At 43.5% G+C, this 21,509-nt stretch overlaps 1 protein-coding gene across 1 annotated transcript in view; it reads left to right on the top strand.

The window, feature by feature from the left end:
- Positions 1-21,509, top strand: part of LOC126173109 (juvenile hormone epoxide hydrolase 1-like) — a 41,895-nt gene that overhangs the window by 13,422 nt on the left and 6,964 nt on the right. The window contains exons 2-4 of the mRNA XM_049920931.1: positions 6,423-6,601; positions 9,042-9,586; positions 16,761-16,963. Of these exons, the coding sequence (XP_049776888.1) occupies positions 6,425-6,601; positions 9,042-9,586; positions 16,761-16,963 (925 nt within the window). The 5' untranslated portion in view covers positions 6,423-6,424. The remainder of the gene's footprint in view (positions 1-6,422; positions 6,602-9,041; positions 9,587-16,760; positions 16,964-21,509) is intronic.

The raw sequence follows: 21,509 nt of genomic DNA, 5'->3' as shown, positions 1-21,509 counted from the left end.
ATGACCTAAGATGTTGAGTCCCATAGCGCTCAGAGCCATTTGAACCATTTGAACACAAGCATTGAAGAAGAGGACGTAACAGGTAAATTCCTAACACTTGAAGAAGAAGAAGAAGAAGACGAAGAAGAAGAATACAGCCTGGAAAATACACGAACTTTGTCTTTACGACGCGACTTCGATAAGTTAGTTACGTGCGTCGTCCCACGCTAAGATTATTGCGCAGTGTCATAAGAGAGTGCATGTTTCCCGCTGACAAAGTTCTGCTGCGGTACCCATACCGGGTCATCGGTGTGCGGCTGTAATGGCACAGGAACAAGAAAGGTACTACAAAGTTAAAGTACGATTCTTATGGGCGAAACTCCGAAACTGAAGACACACTGTGAAATACTGCGCTGTCACGTCCAGCCGTCGGGAAATCGTGCTAGTAATTTGACCAGTGCTTCATAGCAGTGGAGGATGCTAATCGAGAAGGAAGGCCATAGATATCGACCACAGACGACAGTGTCCAGGCAATCGAGGAACTGATTCGCAGCCATCACATAGTGACTAACGCGGACGTTTTCAGCCGATGCACATGTCAACAGGAAGCGCCCACTCCACCGTGAGATCTGAAATTGTGCTCACCATGTGTTCCGCGATCACTGTCGCCTGCACACAATGGCGCAAGGTTTATAGCGTCTCAGGACTTCTTTGAACATTACTCTATGGAAGGCAATCATTTATCTAGCTGCATTATTACGGGCGATGAGGCATGGTTCCGTCATTTTACACATGCAACAAAGAGAGCTTCTGTGGCACATATACACACCTCTTCGCCTCCGCCATTAGCAGAGGTGGTCACGGCCACAGTTTTCTCACACTGTGTAGTTGTGTACACAGATTTTAAGCCAAAGGGCACAACCATTAAATGCCGATTCGTATTTTACGGTATTGGCATCGGTGCACAACACCATAAAGAACAAGATACGTTGAATACGATTTCCATCTTTTCGACACGCTGAAAGAACATCTGGAGGGAAAGAGGTTTTCCAGCAGTTTTCGAATGGCTCCGTGATCAAGGAGCGGATTTCTATCCTTGAGAACCAAACACCTGATAGAACCTACCGACCGCCGGCCGGAGTGGCCTAGCGGTTCTAGGCGCTACAGTCTGGAACCGCGCGACCGCTACGGTCGCAGTTTCGAATGCTGCCTCTGGCATCGATGTGTGTGATGTCCTTAGTTTAGTTAGGTTTAAGTAATTCTAAGTTCTAAGGGACTGATGACCTCCGAAGTTAAGTCCCATAGTGCTCAGAGCTATTTTTTTGAACCTTCCGACTGTTGTTTACAGAGACTTGGCGACTATGTTGAAAAATATTGTCGCTATATATTGTCATTATCTGTGTTTCTTTGAAGCGCAGTGCAGCCTTTAATAAAAGCTTCTTGACCTGCCACAATGACGCTTTTGAAGTCCTTTCATATATCTGATACAATTTCATGATAACAGTAAAACTTTTAGAATATTACCCGCACTATATACAACCGAGTTTTACAAGCGTAAGCAGTACAAACAGTAATGTGTGCGAAGTAGTTTGTAGTAAAAAAATGCAGAACTTGATAAGCATGAATGGACGATGTAAGTTGTATATTTGTGATACGATATTGCAGTGCCTGTGTTATTCTGCTTATGATGGAAAGTTCCTTTGGACATGCATACATGTGCGAAGGAACAGGCACTGTGGCGACTACAGCCGTTATGAAATACATCAAATGTATTCGCAATTGCGAATAATGACAACCGTCAGCTGTAGAATGGAATGACGACAGTGAAAATTTGTGCCGGACCAGGATTCTAACGCGGATTTTCCGCTTATCGCGAGCGGTCGCCTTACCATTTTTTAATTTTTTTTTTCATTTTGTTCGATATAGTTCGTTCCGTTTGGTCTGGGCGGACGTCACAAGTTCAAGTTGATGGTTGATTCCTTGGCTCAGTTTTTTTGTTACAGAGAGCACGCAGCCCTCTGACCGAACACGCTGAGCTACCGTGCCGGCGTAAGTTTAGAATTCACGACGATTACCACTAGCCCACGGGCTCGTCCAAAGGTTGCGAGTAAACTATCAGAGACACAAGTGCCTGAGAGATCACTTCCCTATCAATACAAGTGCCTGAAAGACGACTTTCCTATCAAGCTCCTGGATATTTTTGTTTCTCAAATCTACAGAGTGCGTTATAAAAATGGTTCAAATGGCTCTAAGCACCATGGGACTTAACATCTGAGGTCATCAGTCCCCTAGGCTTAGAACTACTTAAACGTAACTAACCTAAGGACATCACACACATCTGTGCCCGAGGCAGGATTCGAACCTGCGATCGTAGCAGCAGCGCGGTACCGGACTGAAGCGCCTAGAACCGCTCGGCCACAGCGGCCGGCAATTATTTTGCTATTCGTACACGACTCGCGGCTAGGTCCAAACTTCCATATGTCGTCAACTATGCATCTACGACGTGGACTCGTACTTCCATTATGTATATTCCCATACAGTTCAGACGTTGTACTTGAAAGTCACTTGCCCGTTATCGGCAGATAAATAGGATATTGTAGTGCCTGTGTTCTGATTAGGATGCAAAGTTCCTTTGGACATGTATGCATGTACTTATGTACGACTACAAGTCGTAGACGCATAGTTGACGACATATGAAAGTTTGTGACTGGCCGTGAGTCACGCACGGATAGCCAAATATGCTGTAGCAATACCCTCGAACGGAAACTTTTTGACAGCTCTAAAATGCTATAAAAGCAAACCCTGAAAACAAGTAATGACACTGCCACATAACAAGGTGTTGGTCAAATTTGCACGTCACACGGTGTAAAGTTGAAATTTGCCTGTTCATCTGGCAGTTTCCTTTCTGACCACTATATTTTGCTTTTCGTAGATCGCATACAGAGACTTTTGCATGTGTGGATGCCATTCTTATGATACAAATAGCAGGTTGCAACAGGAGCACGTGTCTAAAATTGTTCTTGAAATCTTGACAACATAGTGCATACGCTAAAAGTTAAAGATAGTGCCACAGTAATGAAATTACAAGCTCTTGAAGAGAGAAATGTAGAGAACCAATAAAAAATTAATGATGTATCTGTACACAGAAACACTACAGATATCTGGGAACTTGTGTACACCAAAACTGGAATTTCGTGGCGTGCTTTGAGCAGATTGGTGAAAAAGTAATATCTGCTACTTACAGGGTACTCAGCATTGGGCAGAGGAGATTTAATCTCCCACTTATTAGCTACTTTGAAGCTATACAGTAACAACATTCCTGTATAGATGATGGGCTACGTTTCTAGAAATTGAATGCATGGGTTACTTCTCGTCAAGCTTGCTATGGCGGCGATAATACAAAGGAAAGTAATAATAAAGCAGGGGAAAGTAATAAAATATATGGAGACATTTGGAACGTTACCCACCGATGAACCAAGAGTAGTAATGGGGCTTTGTCCACTGAATCAGACGATACCACAGCAATCCATAATATACTGGCTATGGTAAAATGACATCGACAAGGGTGAAGGTATTTTGGGATGCCCAGTTGCCAGTATAAATAAAATAAAAAATTAAGTTATAAAACTGTCAGTCACTGTGGAATAGGCCCGAGACGGCAAGAAAAACTTATTCTTCCTTTTCATACATAAAAGAGCAAATAAAGTCGAATTTCTTTCGGCCAACACACAGTCTAGTAATATTTATCACTGGCGTTGGGCTGTGCACTCTATATCTGCACAATGGTGGACAGGCTACAGTGGGATGTAGATGTGGGGGTGTCACTGAGTATATTGTTTTTCATTGGTCTAAATGCTCACGGACTGCCTCGGAGCATTCGTAAAATACAATAAATAATCAAATTTTAACAAGTGGGATCTAATCAATAACTGATGAGTGATCTCTAAGACAGGGCACGTAGATGAGTCAAGCTGAAATTATTATTTAATTTAGGACCCAATCGGACATAGAGGTAGGTCTGATCGATCATTTCTGTCTGGACTTGTCATCCTCGAAATTGTGTTGTATGCTGGACTAAAATATTGATGTGGCGTTGGAAGCATTAGAGCGAGGTTGTGTGCGCTAGTCTATACAAAGAGCATACGCCAAGGAGGGTGGTGGTGGTGGTGGTGGTGGTGGTGGTGGTGGTGGTGGTGGTGGTGGTGGTTGCCTCTATGCATCTCATTTTCCTAATTGTATCTCAAAGTTGTAGATGCTGTATGTAGTTGCAAAATCACTCATAGTTGAAATTGAGTATTGTTCTCTAATGTGAAGGTGCATATCATAGAATAGTTTGAATGTTCCTGTGAATGTTTTGTTGTTAGCTGTGGTAGTTTATATTTATAAAGGAAACTAAGAGCAGTGCTTAGCATGACAGTAGAGCTCTGCTTCTTCAGTGGCGGGGATGAAAATTCCACAGAATTGGCATGTCTACTGTGTAAATTCTGTAACAGCATACTGTTAAAATTCTACTCGATCACCGAAGTATTTCAGTAATTTTAGAACATATAATGCACTGCACGGTCCATTGTTGTCACTAGGAAATGGACCATAGTTAGATAATACATGTAATGCCTGTCTGTCTTGTTTGTTAGTACAAATGTGAAGTCCATGCTTGAAAAAGTACGTAACTATTTCATGCTTTTCCATTTCTTGCAATTTTCGACGTGTCGCAGGCTGTCGTGCTAAAATTCTATTTTTAATGATCTCCCAATCGCAAACACACTCCATAAATAGTTATTTCGCTTCATACGCATTTCCATTGAACAATGGGTTACGATTTGTAACCTCTACCGTCACTATGCTGTGCTTCTGGAAGATATTAGAAAGCTCATGCGTTTAGGTTAGATTACAGTTGAGCATTGGCCGTCAGAGCAGTTAACAATTTACAGCGATCAACCAGTCTGTTTAATTTTTTCTTTAATATGCTTATTGGATTTCCAGGGAACATTATGTTAGAAGGCACTGGATTAAGTTTAATACTAGTCATCAGGAGTTGCACAAAACACTTCTTTCACGAGTCTTAATACATTTGCCAAAAGCCAGGGTTCACACCTTTGTTAATGACAGCATCTTCTTCAAATTATCTTCCAGAACTAATTTACAAAGATTACTTTCTACTTCAATAAAATAATCACAATTACCCTCGATATTTCTCTTCCTCTCTTTAAAAGACTGATGAATATAATTCATCCAACAAACATCTGGTGGTTAGCAAGCTGATCATCACTTATGTATGCAAAGAAAGTTCCTTCCGGAAGATCAGGGTGTGGAGAAGTTACTCAGGCAGGTGAGCCCAAATTTTGGACGATGTATTAAAAATGGAATAGAGAAATGTTACTAAAAAACGTAATAGAGAAATGTTTGTGACAAATTGCTTTATTTCTGCTACAGACTTCAGAATTGTACATTTATTATTATTATTATATGGCTTCAGTTACAACTAATGTAGCTTCTGTGTCTGTAGCATTTCATTGGGCAACCTATGGCAATGTTTGCAGCAGAAATCAGAGACAAATTAGTTTTATGGTCACTGGTTAAGCACATATGTATGTTTTGATGTTCTGGAGAATATTAATTTCCTGGGATGAGAAAAAAACCAACTCCCTAATGCGTCTTGACTTTTTTAAAGGTTGCTTTGAGAGCTGAACACCATGCACTCCTCCCAGCAGAAGAGGAGGCCGCCGCTATTTTGATCTTCGCATAATTTCAAACCAGTACATTTTACTGTAAGATTTAACTGGAACATCATATTAGTAATTGGCCTATATTTTTTTACATTTTCAAAGCCTGAATTCCAAGTTGAACAGTGGAGCGTTTTAGTAATAACATATTAATTTCAGGAGGTAAGAAACACTCCGCCGTGAATAGTTCAGTTAGTCTATCGGATTCTTGGAAGACATGACTATCTATATATCGCTTGCGCCTTGTCCCGCTGTTACGGCCATGGTTAACCGGATTTGGCGTGTTAATTTTAAGGGGTGGCCGCATGCCCTTCCTGCAGCCACCCCGTACCCCCCGGGACAGAGTTAGTGTACCCCACCTGCCTGCATCTAGTGTAAATCGTGAAATAGTATGAATGTGTTACAAATGTCTGCGAGTCGTATAATTGAGGCGGGACGTGGGGACCAGCCCGGTATTCACCTTGCAGGATGTGGAAAACCGCCTAAAAACCACATCCAGGCTGGCCGGCACACCGGCCGTCGTCGTTAATCCGCCGGGCGGATTCGATCCGGGGCCGGCGCCCGTACCCGAGTCCAGGAAACAGCGCGTTAGCGCTCTCGGCTATCCTGGCGACTGCGACGTTATATTCCAGATCGGAGTTATCTTGCCAACTCTGGCTAAAAATCAAACATTTGTGTGTTTATTGTGAGTGAAAATGATTTTTGGCTGTCTTGCAACAGGGATGGGCCTCCTGGGTAAGATAGTGGTGGCGTCGCTGGTGATAGTGGTGGCCTTGTTCTGGGCCAAGCTGAACGAAACGGCGCCGCCGCCTGTGCTCCGTTCAGAGTGGTGGGCGCAGGGACAGCCGCAAGCCGTCGACACCTCCATCCGGCCCTTCAAGATAAACGTCCCGGACCAGGTACGTGTTGCTCTCGTTGCATGCTGCGCTACGTGTTGCTTTAAAATGGTTCTGTCTCTGCATTTGACACGACCATGTAACGCATGTGTAGCTTATCAAGTGCTGCAGATGCGGTGAGCATAAACCCAACATTCCCTCTCCCCCACCATTCCTTTTACCATCAACCTTGTGGATAACATCGGAAGTTCACTGAGGTTTTTTGCGGATGATGCTGTAGTATATCGAGAGGTTGTAACAATGGAAAATTGTACTGATATGCAGGAGGATCTGCAACGAATTGACGCATGGTGCAGGGAATGGCAATTGAATCTCAATGTAGACAAGTGTAATGTGCTGCGAATACATAGAAAGATCCTTTATCATTTAGCTACAATACAGAAGGTCAGCAACTGGAGCAGTTAATTCCATAAATTATCTGGGAGTAGGCATTAGGTGTGATTTAAAATGGAATGATCATATAAAGTTAATCGTCGGTAAAGCAGATGCCAGACTGAGATTCATTGGAAGAATTCTAAGGAAATGCAATCCGAAAACAAAGCAAGTAGATTACAGTACACTTGTTCGCCCACTGCTTGGATATTGCTCACCAGTGTAGGATCCGTACCATATAGGGTTGATAGAAGAGATAGAGAAGATCCAACTGAGAGCAGCGCGCTTCGTTACGGGATCATTTAGTAATCGCGAAAGCGTTACAAAGATGATAGATAAACTCCAGTGGAAGACTATGCAGGAGAGACGCTCAGTAGCTCGGTACGGGCTTTTGTTGAAGTTTCGAGAACATACATTCACCGAGGAGTCAAGTAGTATATTGCTCCCTCCTACGTATATCTGGCGAAGAAACCATGAGGATAAAATCAGAGATTAGAGCCCAGACAGAGGCATACCGACAATCTTTCTTTCCACGAACAATACGAGACCGGAATAGAAGGGAGAACCGATAGAGGTACTCAAAGTACCCTCCGCCACACACCGTCAGGTGGCTTGCGGAGTATGGATGTAGATGTAGATGTAAATGTACCAGTCTGATATATCTTTGGAAGGAAAGGTACACAAAATAGATTATGACTGGAACAAATTCACTGTGTATGCTTCACTGGTTGTACTACTTACGTGTAAATTAAGTTTTGAAATTTAAGGCAGAAAAATTAATTTTATTGGAACGTCTTACTTCGCAGTTAACCACTTTTCCTACTGACTGCAGCTATTACTTCCCTTTATTTCGTATAGTTGCGTTATTTCCAGATACTAGATCCAGATTTATACACTATTCATACAGCCTAACGTATAGCATGTTGCCAAATACCACATTAGAACCACACATGTGGTGCACTGGTCGTGAACAGGGCTGAATAAACTTGATGTTAAAAAAGCTGAACAATCACTCAACGAGCTGTAAATAATTTGCTATTGGTTCGTATACTTTTCTTGCAACTTCGGAGTAAATTTTGATACATGGCCAAGAACAGAAAATGAATGACAAGTCCAGGAGTGTGAATACTGCACAAGTTTGAGCTCATAAAAAAAAGACAAGCAGGAATGCAAACAATATTTATTTACAGAATAGTAACCAATAAAATCTGGGTTTGATGGGAGGCGTGCTAGGGTAGTCCGTGAAGATGTGATGACCACTGTGTCCGGATGGCTTAGTAGACGCCGGCACGGTAACCCAGCGTGTTCGGTGAGAGACCTGGCTGGTCTCTCTAATAAAAAACTGAGTGAAGGAATGAACAACGAACTTCAACGAATGTCATGTGACGTCCGCTACGACCAAATACAACGAACAATGATGAATGTGAAACTTCCTGGCGGATTAAAACTTTGTGCCGGACCGAGACTCGAACTCGGGACCCTTGCCTTTCGCGGGCAAGTACTCTACCAACTGAGCTACCCTAGCACGACTCACGCCTCGTCCTCACAGCTTTACTTCTGCCAGTATCTCGTCTCTTACCTTCCAAACTTTACAGAAGATCTCCTGCGAACCATGCAGAACTAGCACTCCTAAAGCTGTGAGGACGGGGCGTGAGTCGTGCTTGGATAGCTCAGTTGGTAGATCACTTGCCCGCGAAAGGCAAAGGTCCCGAGTTCGAGTCTCGGTCCGGCACACAGTTTTAATCTGCCAGGAAGTTTCATATCAGCACACACTCCGCTGCAGAGTGAAAATCTCGTTCTGGAATGATGAATGTAATGGAAAAAAAAAAAAAAAAATTGGTCAGAGCATCTGCCTAGTAAGCATGAGACTCGGGTTCAAATGCTGGTCCGACACAAATTTTTAACTATTCCTATCGATTTTAATAAATGCCCACTCACAGTCAAAGTTTGTAATTCCTTTGTGTCTTAATTCATAATGGCAGCTGGATCAAAAATTGTCTGTTCTTTCAGACAGGTCCGAAAAACAGACACGATATCTACCCCTCTCATACCTGTGGTTATAATTTTTCAGGTCCTGAAAGACTTGGACGATAGACTGAAGTCGTACACAACATTGACACCGCCACTGGAAGGTATTGGGTTCCAGTATGGTTTCAACTCAAAGTACCTGAACGAGGTTGTTCAGTTCTGGCGAACGAAGTACAACTGGCGCGAGCGCGAGAAGTTCCTGAACAAGTTCCCGCAGTTCAAGACGACGGTGGACGGGCTGGAGCTGCACTTCCTGCGCGTCAAGCCGACGAGCGTGCCACAGGGTGTGGAGGTGGTGCCGCTGCTGCTGCTGCACGGCTGGCCGGGCTCCGTGCGGGAGTTCTACTCCGTCATCCCGCTGCTCACCACGCCGCGAGAGGGGCAGAACTTCGTGTTCGAGGTGGTGGCGCCCTCGCTGCCGGGATACGGCTTCTCGCAGGGTGCCGCAAAGCCGGGTCTCGGTCCGGCGCAGGTGGCGGTCGTCATGAGAGACCTCATGGAACGCCTGGGGTTCAAGAAGTACTATGTGCAGGGTGGTGACTGGGGAGCCATAATCGGATCTCATATGGCCACTCTCTTCCCTGACAGGTAAGTACAGTGAAAGTCAGAAGTAGTGTCCTTTACAGTCCGCGTGTTCAGTCCTCTGCATATCACCATTAATTTTAGTAACCCAATGTACTCAAATGACCTGCTCTGGCCGTCTAAAGTAACTTGAGCTTGCAGGACATTCTGCGGTTATCGAGCCGGAAATTACTGTAAAGATGTTGACGAGGACGTGATCTGGAACTCGGCAGACAAGATATTGGTTACACCGGTCGTTGTGGAGCGCCGTAAATGGTGTAGCTGGTGATCATGTGACCCCTCTGACACTGTATGTACGGGAGTGAAGTAGTCCCCACGTGCCAGCCGGTTGTATGCAATCAGCAGTCACATGGCTCCACGTGGGGGATGACAGGAAGATGGTGTCCTTTTCGAGCGTGTCTATGACACACTGTAAATGGTGTTGTCGGATTTGTGTATTAGCATAGACTGTCCAACATGTCTACATTGAATTGGTGCCACCCACATTCGTGCAACGCAGTATAAGGAAATAGCTAAGAACCAACAGCAACTGGGAGACGAGTATCTCGTCGATAACACCTTTTCCAATCTTGACAGAAACTGCTGCTGTCAGTGAGTCAGTGAGCCGTGTCAACCAGTTTCCGAACGAACATTTCAAAGGGAACTGCGTCCAGTCGATATTAGGAGTCAACAGGGCGTTCAGCACAGAGTGAGTGTAAGATAGAGTTCAGGCTAGAGGTAATTCTGTCTTTTCTAGCGGTATTTTTGGTATCGTGACTTGTGCACAGTCATTCTGGTTACTCTGAACAAGAACTTACGTGTTTACTTCATTATTCTCGGTGACCCAAGTGTTGCACTTTTTCTATGGGGCGAGGGAAGCAAAGCAACTTTCTTGTTTAAAAATTCAGTTAAAATGTATGCATATATATATTCTTTTCACAACATAAAGTACAACATTTAAATTGCAAGTTTACACAGTTTTAAAGATGTCACGCAGATCGCGTTCATTTTCTCAATACACTTCGTTTGTGGAACTGGAAAGTTTCGTTCAACTCGTGCTATCATATCGACAGGTATGTTGGCGAATTTTGTTCTTCAGGTGAACCAGGATCCTAGGTCGATCAATGTAAACAAGCGATTTTTAGGTAGCCCCATAAAGATAGTCTCAGGGGGTTAAATTAGGCGTCCATCCTAGTCTGTGGAGATCTCCCCTCAAAGAGATAGGGGGTCCTGGGAAGTGTTGCCTCAAAACAGTCATTGACACATGCACTGTGTGTGCCGTGACTCGTCCTGTTGGAACCATACATATTCTACATCCATCACGTTGAGTCTTGCCAGGAAAAACTCATGAATCATACGGAAATAGTCAGAAACCTCTGGAACTGCCCGTCCGCTTCCTTCGAAAAACCTTGGACAGATTATTCCAACTCGCGACAGTGCCCAACAAATAGTTCCACATTGTGACAGTAGGGGACGCTGATGTTCTACGCTGATGTTCTACGGGTGTATCAGGGCTCCAGTAGCGCATGTTCTGCTTGTTTACACATCCCGAAAGTTGGAAGTGAGCTTCTTCGCGGAGGAAAAAAATAGGCGTCGAGAGGCATGCCAAGAAGCGTCTCGCATGTACAAAGTCCCTTTATCACCTATTGTTGACCCGCATGTTGATAGATAACAGCATTGTATTAATGTGGGATCACGGCAGAGGACAACTTTATGAGGCATCCAGAATGAAATTTTCACTCTCAGCGCTTAACCACGCTTAGTGGTAAATCTTAGTGCGATTACAACTCAAGGTCTCCTCAAAGCGATATCAAAGGGACAAGGCCTAACAATAAGTCACGCGGACAGTGAAAATAACTTTATTCCTAATGCGCTTGTCATGTGAAACCAAATCAAGCAATGGGATATTACAACCACGTGAACAAACATGATTATGAAATGTTTTCGACAGAAAACGTGATTCTCAATTTAAAACCTAACTTTGTACTAATTCTTGACAATACTCTGTATCGCAACGTTAAAATAAACAAAGCTCCAACATCTAAGTCTATTACAGACGATATCAGAAAGATGCTAATAAAGGACCGTATCCCATTCTCGGGTGACAAGCTGAAACCTGTGCTATATGAGCTTGTTCGAAGAACCAAGCCAAGGACACTCTCGTATTCCGTCGATAAGATTCAGCAAACTGCTGGTCACGTTGCTTCACACCTTCTTCCTTGCTACCTGGAATTAAATCCAATAGAGAATATATAGTCTGTTGCGAAAGGTTGGGTAGCTTTTAGGAACGTTCTGTTCAACGTAACATTTACGAAAAATTTAAATAAGGAAAATTTAGTTCAATGACTAAGATTGTATTCCGTTGTGCGAACACATTTAAAAAATTGAACTAGAAAACATGCAGCAAGAAATACCTTTCGACAATGAAATAAATAAAATAATAATACACTACTGGCCATTAAAATTGCTACACCAAGAAGAAATGCAGATGATAAACGGGTATTCATTTGACAAATATATTATACTAGAACTGACATGTGAGTACATTTTCATGCAATTTGGGTGCATAGATCCTGAGAAATCAGTACCCAGAACAACCACATCTGGCCGTAATAACGGCCTTGATACGCCTGGGCATTGAGTCAAACAGAGCTTGGATGGCGTGTACAGGTACAGCTGCCTATGCAGCTTCAACACGATATCACAGTTCATCAAGAGTAGTGACTGGCGTATTGTGACGAGCCAGTTGCTCGGCCATCATTGACCAGACGTTTTCAATTGGTGAGAGATCTGGAGAATGTGCCGGCCAGGGCAGCAGTCGAACATTTTCTGTATCCAGAAAGGCCCGTACAGGACCTGCAACATACGGTCGTGTATTATCCTGCTGAAATGTAGGGTTTCGTAGGGATTTGATGAAGGGTAGAGCCACGGGTCGTAACACATCTGAAATGTAACGTCCACTGTTCAAAGTGCCATCAATGCGAACAAGAGGTGACCGAGACCAGTAACCAATGGCACCCCATACCATCACGCCGGGTGATACGCCAGTATGGCGATGACGAAACACGCTTCCAATGTGCGTACACCGCGATGTCGCCAAACACGGATGCGACCAACATGATGCTGTAAACAGAACCTGGATTCATCCGAAAAAATGACGTTTTTCCGTTCGTGCACCTAGATTCGTCGTTGAGTACACCATCGCAGGCGCTCCTGTCTATGATGCAGCGTTAAGGGTAACCGCAGCCATGGTCTCCGAGCTGATAGTCCATGCTGCTGCATACGTCTTCGAACTGTTCGTGCAGATGGTTGTTGTCTTGCAAACGTCTCCATCAACTGACTCAGGGATCGAGACGTGGCTGCACGGTACGTTACAGGCATGCGTATAAGATGCCTGTCATCTCGATTGCTAGTGATACGAGGCCGTTGGGATCCAGCACGGCTTTCCGTATTACCCTCGTGAAACCACCGATTCCATATTGTGCTAACAGTCATTGGATCTCGACCAACGCGAGCAGCAATGTCGCGATACAATAAACCGCAATCGCAATAGTCTACAATCCGACCTTTATCAAAGTCGGATACGTAATGGTACGCATGTACCTCCTTACACGAGGCATCACAACAACGCTTCGCCAGGCAACGCCGATCAACTGCTGTTTGTATATGACAAATCGGTTGGAAAGTTTCCACATGTCAGCACGTTGTAGGTGTCGCTACCGGCGCCAACCTTGTGTGAATGCTCTGAAAAGCTAATCATTTGCATATCACAGCATCTTCTTCCTGTCGGTTAAATTTCGCGTCTGTAGTACGTCATCTTCGTGGTGTAGCAATTTTAATGGCCAATAGTGTACGTTTAGGTGCCGTATAATGACAGCGAAAGTGATTACGGTGGTTCTCACTCTGGATATAACGGAGAACTGAAAGGAGTGAATGAACTGCCTGTGACTGAAAATAAGTGCTCGAAGTCAATATCTTCTGTTCAGCGCGCATGGGCTTGTGTCGAGCTCCGGTGCAGTTGTCTCTGTGACGCCACCCATGCTTTCAGATATCTGGCGATAGTGTAACTGTTCTTTATAATTTATTCCAGAGTGTTTGTGTGTACACCGTCGTTTTCATAAGAGTATGATTCTCCTCCATGAATGACCTGAAATTCTCCGCAACATTGCTGGTATGCCGGCGTTAAATGGGCGTTGAACAGCATCCGTAAGTTCGTCAGTTGTCTCGTAATGTGTGGCAAAACCCTCCTGTTTTATGAACTCCCACAATGCACTGTCACTAGGTGACAGATTAAGACTTCCGGGTGTCAACTACAGTATAAAGCTGTAAGAAAATGGACAGAACCACGTCCAGTCCATTTACGAGGAAATACCTTACTGAGATATTCTCTAACAGCAATTGCACAATGGGCTGGTGTTCTATCCTGCTGTAACCATACAGGACAAAGCTGTCCACGTCCCTGTAGGTGTGGAATAAACTAATCACGTAATCGGGTGAGATACGTATCGTGATTCACAGCACCTCAAAGAAAGATCTAGGAAGTGGGTTGCAGACATTGTATCCCAGATTATGACATGCGCTGTATTGTGTTCTTCGTAAAAATGTGGGTTTTCTCCAGAAATAAATTTTTCTCACTTTTGCACTGCGATGTATCACACTCTCGTCCGAGAAAAGCATTTCCCTCCCTTAAAGGAAAAGTTGTAAACACATAGCGCACTCGCCCACAAACCTGATAACGTTTTTGCATGTCATTCTCACTCAGTTGGTTCACAAACGAAGTTTTAAATGCCTTTAACTTCAAATCATTCTTTATGTTTTTTGTAATGTCGAGCATGGAACTTCCAATTCCTGTGACCGCTTACGAATGGACTTTTTTGGCCAAAGTTCGACAGACGCTGCAGCCTCCAACACGTTTCCAGTAGTGTTGGTGGTCGTCATGAGCGAGGCTTATCTCTTATGCAGTCAGTTACAAAGCGCTTTTCCTCCCGCTGTAAAACTGTTGATTTTGGTGGTTGAGATTTTCCTAAACCTTACAGTGAAAACATGTTGAATATCTGTTTGATTTTCCTCTATAGAGTCGTCCGTGAGTCCACGTCTCTTTATGATCCCTTCCTCCAAGGTGTAAGTGGACTCATCGGTTATGATGAAGATGTATATCAGCACGTGTAACAGCAAGAAACAACAATTCAATACCATCTATGTAATACAAAGAGGATAATAGGATTTTGTGATCACTCTGTACATTTAATGTTTTTGTCTTAACGCGATCTCCTATAAGCATATCTAGCAGTGTTTAGTTTGTATGATATTATCCTCAGCGATATAAAGAGGCATTTTAGTGGGTGGTTTTGATAATCTTACGAAGCTGTGGTCATTCATAATTAGCTGCAGTAGAAGAGGAGTTTGTAAAAATACACTGCTGGCCATTAAAATTGCTACACCAAGAAGAAATGCAGATGATAAACTGGTATTCATTGGACAAATATATTATACTAGAACTGACATATGAGTACATTTTCATGCAATTTGGGTGCATAGATCCTGAGAAATCAGTACCCAGAACAACCACATCTGGCCGTAATAACGGCCTTGATACGCCTGGGCATTGAATCAAACAGTGCTTGGATGGCGTACAGGTACAGCTGCCTATGCAGCTTCAACACGATGCCACAGTTCATCAAGAGTAGTGACTGGCGTATTGTGACGAGCCAGTTGCTCGGCCATCATTGACCAGACGTTTTCAATTGGCGAGTGATCTGGAGAATGTGCTGGCCAGGGCAGCAGTCGAACATTTTCTGTATCCAGGAAGGCCCGTACAGGACCTGCAACATGCGGCCGTGCATTATCCTGCTGAAATGTAGGGTTTCGCAGGGATCGAATGAAGGGTAGAGCCACGGGTCGTAACACATCTGAAATGTAACGTCCACTATTCAAAGTGCCGTCAATGCTAACAAGAGGTGACCGAGACGTGTAACCAATGGCACCCCATACTATCACGCCGTATGATACGCCAGTATGGCGATGACTAATACACGCTTCCAATGTGCGTTCACCGCGATGTCGCCAAACATGGATGCGACCATCATGATGCTGTAGACAGAACCTGGATTCATCCGAAAAAATGACGTTTTGCCATTCGTGCACTCAGATTCGTCGTAGAGTACACGATCGCAGGTGCTCCTGTCTGTGATGCAGCGTAAAGGGTAACCGCAACCATGGTCTCCGAGCTTATAGTCCATGCTGCTGCAAACGTCGTTGAACTGTTCGTGCAGATAGTTGTTGTCTTGCAAACGTCACCATCTGTTGACTCAGGGATCGAGACGTGGCTGCGCGATCCGTTACAGCCATGCGGATAAGATGCCTATCATCTCGACTGCTACTGATACGAGGCCGTTGGGATCCAGCACGGCGTTCCGTATTACCCTCGTGAACCCACCGATTCCATATTGTGCTATCAAAGTCGGATACGTGATGGTACGCATTTCTCCTCCTTACACAAGGCATCACAACAACGTTTCACCAGACAAAGCCGGTCAACTGCTGTTTGTGTATGACAAATCGGTTGGAAACCTTCCTATGTCAGCACGTTGTAGGTGTCGCCACCGGCGCCAACCTTGTGTGAATGCTCTGAAAAGCTAATCATTTGCATATTACAGCATCTTCTTCCTGTCGGTTAAATTTCGCGTCTGTAGCAAGTCATCTTCGTGGTGTAGCAATTTTAATGGCCAGTAGTGTATACAATGAAGAGTCTCTATAACGATTCGGCGCCCACTGTAAGAGCAGAAACTGTTCGAAAATTTGCGTTTGTTCAGCAGTAAATTTTTGAAGCATTATTTGGTCTAGCGTAGCATACATAAAACATTTGCTTACCTGGCACGTAGCCACAGTGCGCATCATTAGCCCTCTAACAAGTTTAATGGTATAGCATTTAAAACTCACAGTGGGACGGCCTATTTACTTTAAAATGGAGAACTAATAGTGAGTAAATTGTAAAATTTATTGGGCTGTCTCTGTTAACTTATCTTGATCTGAACAGGCTGTATCCTATGATACCTTAATGTCGAGACCTGCTCGAGACATCCCTTGTTTCCAGTTTCCCCTATTTCCTCAATCTTCGCTTTCAAATATGAGAAAGTTAAACTTGTTGTAGAATGGTTCTTTCTGCTTTTTTTAATGGTTTCATCGTTTTGTTTTGCTTCAGACTGTTGGGCTACCATTCCAACATGTGCTTCTCCAACTCTCCGATGTCCATTTTTAAAAACTTCATTGGCAGTTTTTGGCCCACGTTGTTCGTGGAGCAGCGCTATGCGGACAAAGCGTTTCCATATTGGGAAAAGTTTGTTGGTGTAATTCTTGAAGAAATGGGATACTTCCATATTCAAGCTACGAAACCAGATACCGTAGGTAAGTGAATAACAATGCTGATCTTATTGCAAAATACTGGATGTTACTTTAATGGAGCTAGCTGCGAATGGCAACTGTAGCAAAGTCCTAGCCACAATTATTCTTTCTCGCTTTTCTTCTGGCATATAATTTTGTTATAGGCTGCACGGATTACTGTAATAAGAGTTCACTGCATACCAGCGCCTGCAGGTAGGCTTTGCAATATGTGTTCTGCAGATGCAGTGTAAGCCTGCCGGAGTGGCTGAGCGGTTCTAGGCGCTACAGTCTGGAACCGCGCGACCGCTATGGTCGCTGGTTCGAATCCTGCCTCGGTCATGGATGTGTGTGATGTCCTTAGGTTAGTTAGGTTTAAGTAGTTCTAAGTTCTAGGGGACTGATGACCTCAGATGTTAAGTCCCATAGTGCTCAGAGCCATTTTTAGATGCAGTGTAATTTAGTTTGTTTGATTAGCAGAAGCAATGTTAGTAAAAGTAAAATACTAGTAATTTAGAGTGAAAGTGTCACATTACTTGTCTTACTTTCCTTTGCTTACACTGCCTACGTTTTTCATATATATATAAAAGATGAAGACCTCGAACTCAGACTCCGGGTCTTTAAATACTGACACACAACTTCAGTTCTTGCAGTCATTCAAAATAAATGCTTAATATACTATTAGTGGTATTATATACTATTAGTTCGAGGTCTTCATCTTTTCCTTTGACGTTATCAGTAATCCACATTATTTTATTGTTTATGATGCGAGTGTTACAATTTGTATCGTGTTGAAAATACGCAGTTTCCTTACTCTATATAGGAAACAAATGCATAGTTGTGGCAATAATTTCTTTTGCCTTCTTTCTTCAAAAGTACTTCATTACATTATTGAAAATTTGGCGCCCATTTTTTATTTACTGAAATACTGAAAATATGTTGAGTAATTTTACAGTAAAAAAGCACAGTTATGATAACATGACACAGCACTACCGGATTCATGACAAGGAAGCAGAGACACGTTTTGAAACGTACACGAGATACTCCTCTCTGGAATTTTCCACAGTAAACAGCACGAGCAGCCACTACTTTCCGCCTCTGATACCTATCTAATTACTACGCAAACTTGATCAAGTTGTAACTTCAACGTATTTCACAGATTGTTTGAGCGAAACAGTTTTACTCAGTTCAAACTAACTTTGTCACAGATTTTCGTTATGCGTGTGTTCTACGGGGCGAACCAGAACTCACCCGACAAACTTTTAGAGGTTGTTCAGGGATACGTTTTCATGGTGCAAGTGACACACTGTCTCCGGCTTCTCGTTACAGAGTAATATTGTAATTATGATTTATTCGGTTCGTTACCGCAACCACCCTTGTTTATGTGAAAATACTTTCACAACAGAAAGGAAGGCTGTAATAAACAGTAATCGAAACGTAAAACACACAATGAAGAGGAGTAATGCAACACCCCTCAATCGAAACACGTGCGTTTTTGTCATGGTGTGTTATGTCTGTGTGTAGCACACCACATAAAAAATGCAGATGTTGTTCAAAATCATGGCAGTGTGTACAGTGACGCACCACTGGCTGTCTTACATGCTCAAGAATTCGAGGAGTTTGGCGTTTCCACGGCTGCCATAATTCTACGAACCAGGTCCGTGCCAGTATCGAATGGATTCTGGTAAACTAGGCCCTTCTCATTCCTCTAGAAGCAGTCCATTTGCGTCATGTTTGGAGACCGACCTAGCTATGGAAAAGAACCATCGTGATCAACCCATTGTCTGAACTGTATTTCAGTGTAGTTCCTCACACAGAGTGCAAAGTGTGCCGGTTACTCGTAATATTGGAACCACACAAGCCAACGAATTCTCAGCGACACATCTTCTATGAACTGTGGAAGGCCCTGTTGAAGGAGCGTTTCGTACACAACTCCGCTCAGTACACCAGGAATCAGGTAAGGTGCAATCACGAAATCGTTGACAGTACCAGTCCAAGCATTCACAGAAAACTTTTGTTGGTAGGATTGACACCCCAGTGCGTGTGGATTTTCGTCCTCCCGTACATGGCCATTCCTACTGTTGAACGTGCCTCGTCTGTAAACGCCACGACATCAGGAAAATTGAGGTTGTCTGTACATTGTTGTATGAACCAGTTTTCAAACGCCACTCGAAGCGGGGAGTCCTCTGCCTGCAATGGTTGCACATTCTGTGTATGATAGGAGTGCAATGGTTGTTCACGTAAAACTGTCAAAATGACTTGTCTTCAGAGATCGTGCAACGACCGGATTACTAGTCGCAGGATTGTCACCAATCGCGTGTAATACATTCTCTTACATATCGAGTGTTCAGGCATGTCTGACATAGCTAGTATCTTCCATTCTAATACGGAAGGATTAATTTTCTCGTAGGTGCCAATGAACAGATGCAAAAGTAGTGTGATGTGGTTACCGTCGGTGCGGGAACAGTTGAATGCAGCGCCGTTGTGCTGGTCTTCCATTACAGTCAGTGAACCCATACACGACGTGCATATCGTGCAACTGTTCACCAGTAAATCTATCGATAGTACTGCTGTGCATCACTATTAAACCACAGCTAACACTGCCGGGAAAGAAAACCCTATACAGAACGGAGAAGTACTAAATGCAAACTTGAGGACAACCATGTAAAAAAGGACATTACTGTTGTCAGCAGCAGGTAGTTGAACGAATGGAAAGATGGTATGCTGCGCATACCGTAGATATCACTGTTGGTCACTATTTTTAGTGCAATACAGAGGCAAAGCTAATTGAACGAGAAACCTAACGAACTGCAATAACCCCGTAATGAGCCTCCAGAGGCTATGGTTCCCTTATGTCAGAATACTCAAACTATATCTCTGAACAACCTCTAGAAGATTTTCGATGGAGTTGTGGTTCACTGTGTGTAATTTAAATTCACCGTATTATTTTAGTCAGTCCCATTTGTAAGGACCTAAAACGTCGCTTTTCGGCTCTACGCACGAGGTTTTTACCAAAATTTCTTGGATTTTAAAACTCCTTTCACATTAATAAAAACACAAAGAAGTCAATACAAAATAACATTTACGTTAAAATAAGTTTTTTGTCAGATTTGCAATCGCTGCTTATTTCCGCTGCAGTAATCGTTCATCAGGTTTCAACTGACATCTTGTAATTTACTTTTAGGGTGATTATAATTAAAGTTAAACTTTCAGACCGCTGTAGAAATAACAACATTGGTCAGAATAACGTCAAATTACAACGGAATATAATCGAAGAAGGGCGAAAACGTACGGCAGAATAAAAATAAGTAGTTACAAAATGTAGCAACAGATGGCGCTGTAAGCATCACAATTTAATAGTGGTAGACGACAAATGACAAATGAATCGTACAACAACGCGTAACGTGTACGTTTGACGTTGAACGAACTGTACTACTCAGTGTGCATTGGTGTGCAGCTGTGATACTGTTAGTTACTTAAGCCCACCCACCACGGCAAGATCATATCACACCGGATGGGAAAAAATTGTCCTGAGGTCAAAAATCGCATAAAAAGCATTAATCTAAATCCAATCGCATTATTAATTTCCGTCTGACTGGCGAAAAACATGTTCAATATGCTGTCCACCGTTTTCTGTAACAAGGTGAAATCGAGAAACAGCATGTTCCACAAGTGATCGAAGTGTTTCCGGGGTCACATTCAGAATGTGTTGCGCAGTGCATGTCTTAAATGCAAATAAGTTTACAATTGGAACACTGAACACCTCATCTTTGAGACAACCCCAAAACCAGGAGTCACACGGATTAAGATCCGGTGATCGGGATGGCCAGGCTGTAGGGAAATGGCGGCTGCTAATTCTAGCATTTCCGAAATGGCGCTTCGACAGCTGCTTATTTGGATTTGCAATGTGCTGAGGTGCGCCATCTTGCATAAAAATGATCCCATCCACACATCCACGCTGTTGGAAAGCTGGAATGACGCGGTTGCGCAAAAGACACCCATAGCGCTTACCAGTGACGGTACATGTAACAGGACCGGAAACACCTGCCTCTTCGAAAAAATATGGCCCGATGATAAATGATGCTATAAACCCGCACCACACAGTGACTCAGGATGAACTGGTACTGGTTGATTTGCGTGTGGATTTTCCGTTGCCCATATTCGACAGTTCTGTGTATTGACTTATCCTGTTAGATTATGTGGGCTTCGTCTGTCCACAAAATATTCCACGGCCAAGCATTGTCCACTTCCATGCGAGCAAGAAATTCTAAAGTTAAGGTCTCTCTTGCTGGCAAGTCAACAGGAAGCAACTCGTGCACAAGGGTAATTTTGAATGGATAGCAAAGGACGTTTTGTAGGATATTACGCACCATGTTCAGCGGTATGTCCAAGTGCACTACACATTTGCGCACCACCTCTCCATCTGCATTGCTGTGGCAAGTGCTTCCACTGACACCGAATCAATTCGTTTCCTCCCTCCACCAGGTTGCACACCAAAAGAACCTGTCAATTCGAATTTGCAAATCATTTTCCACAGACCCACGGCAGTCATCGGACCAACGCCTTTTTTCAA

The sequence above is a fragment of the Schistocerca cancellata genome, chromosome 1, assembly GCF_023864275.1.
Source record: "Schistocerca cancellata isolate TAMUIC-IGC-003103 chromosome 1, iqSchCanc2.1, whole genome shotgun sequence".
Classification (NCBI taxonomy): Eukaryota; Metazoa; Arthropoda; class Insecta; order Orthoptera; family Acrididae; genus Schistocerca; species Schistocerca cancellata.
This window is presented reverse-complemented; position numbering and strand designations above follow the sequence as displayed.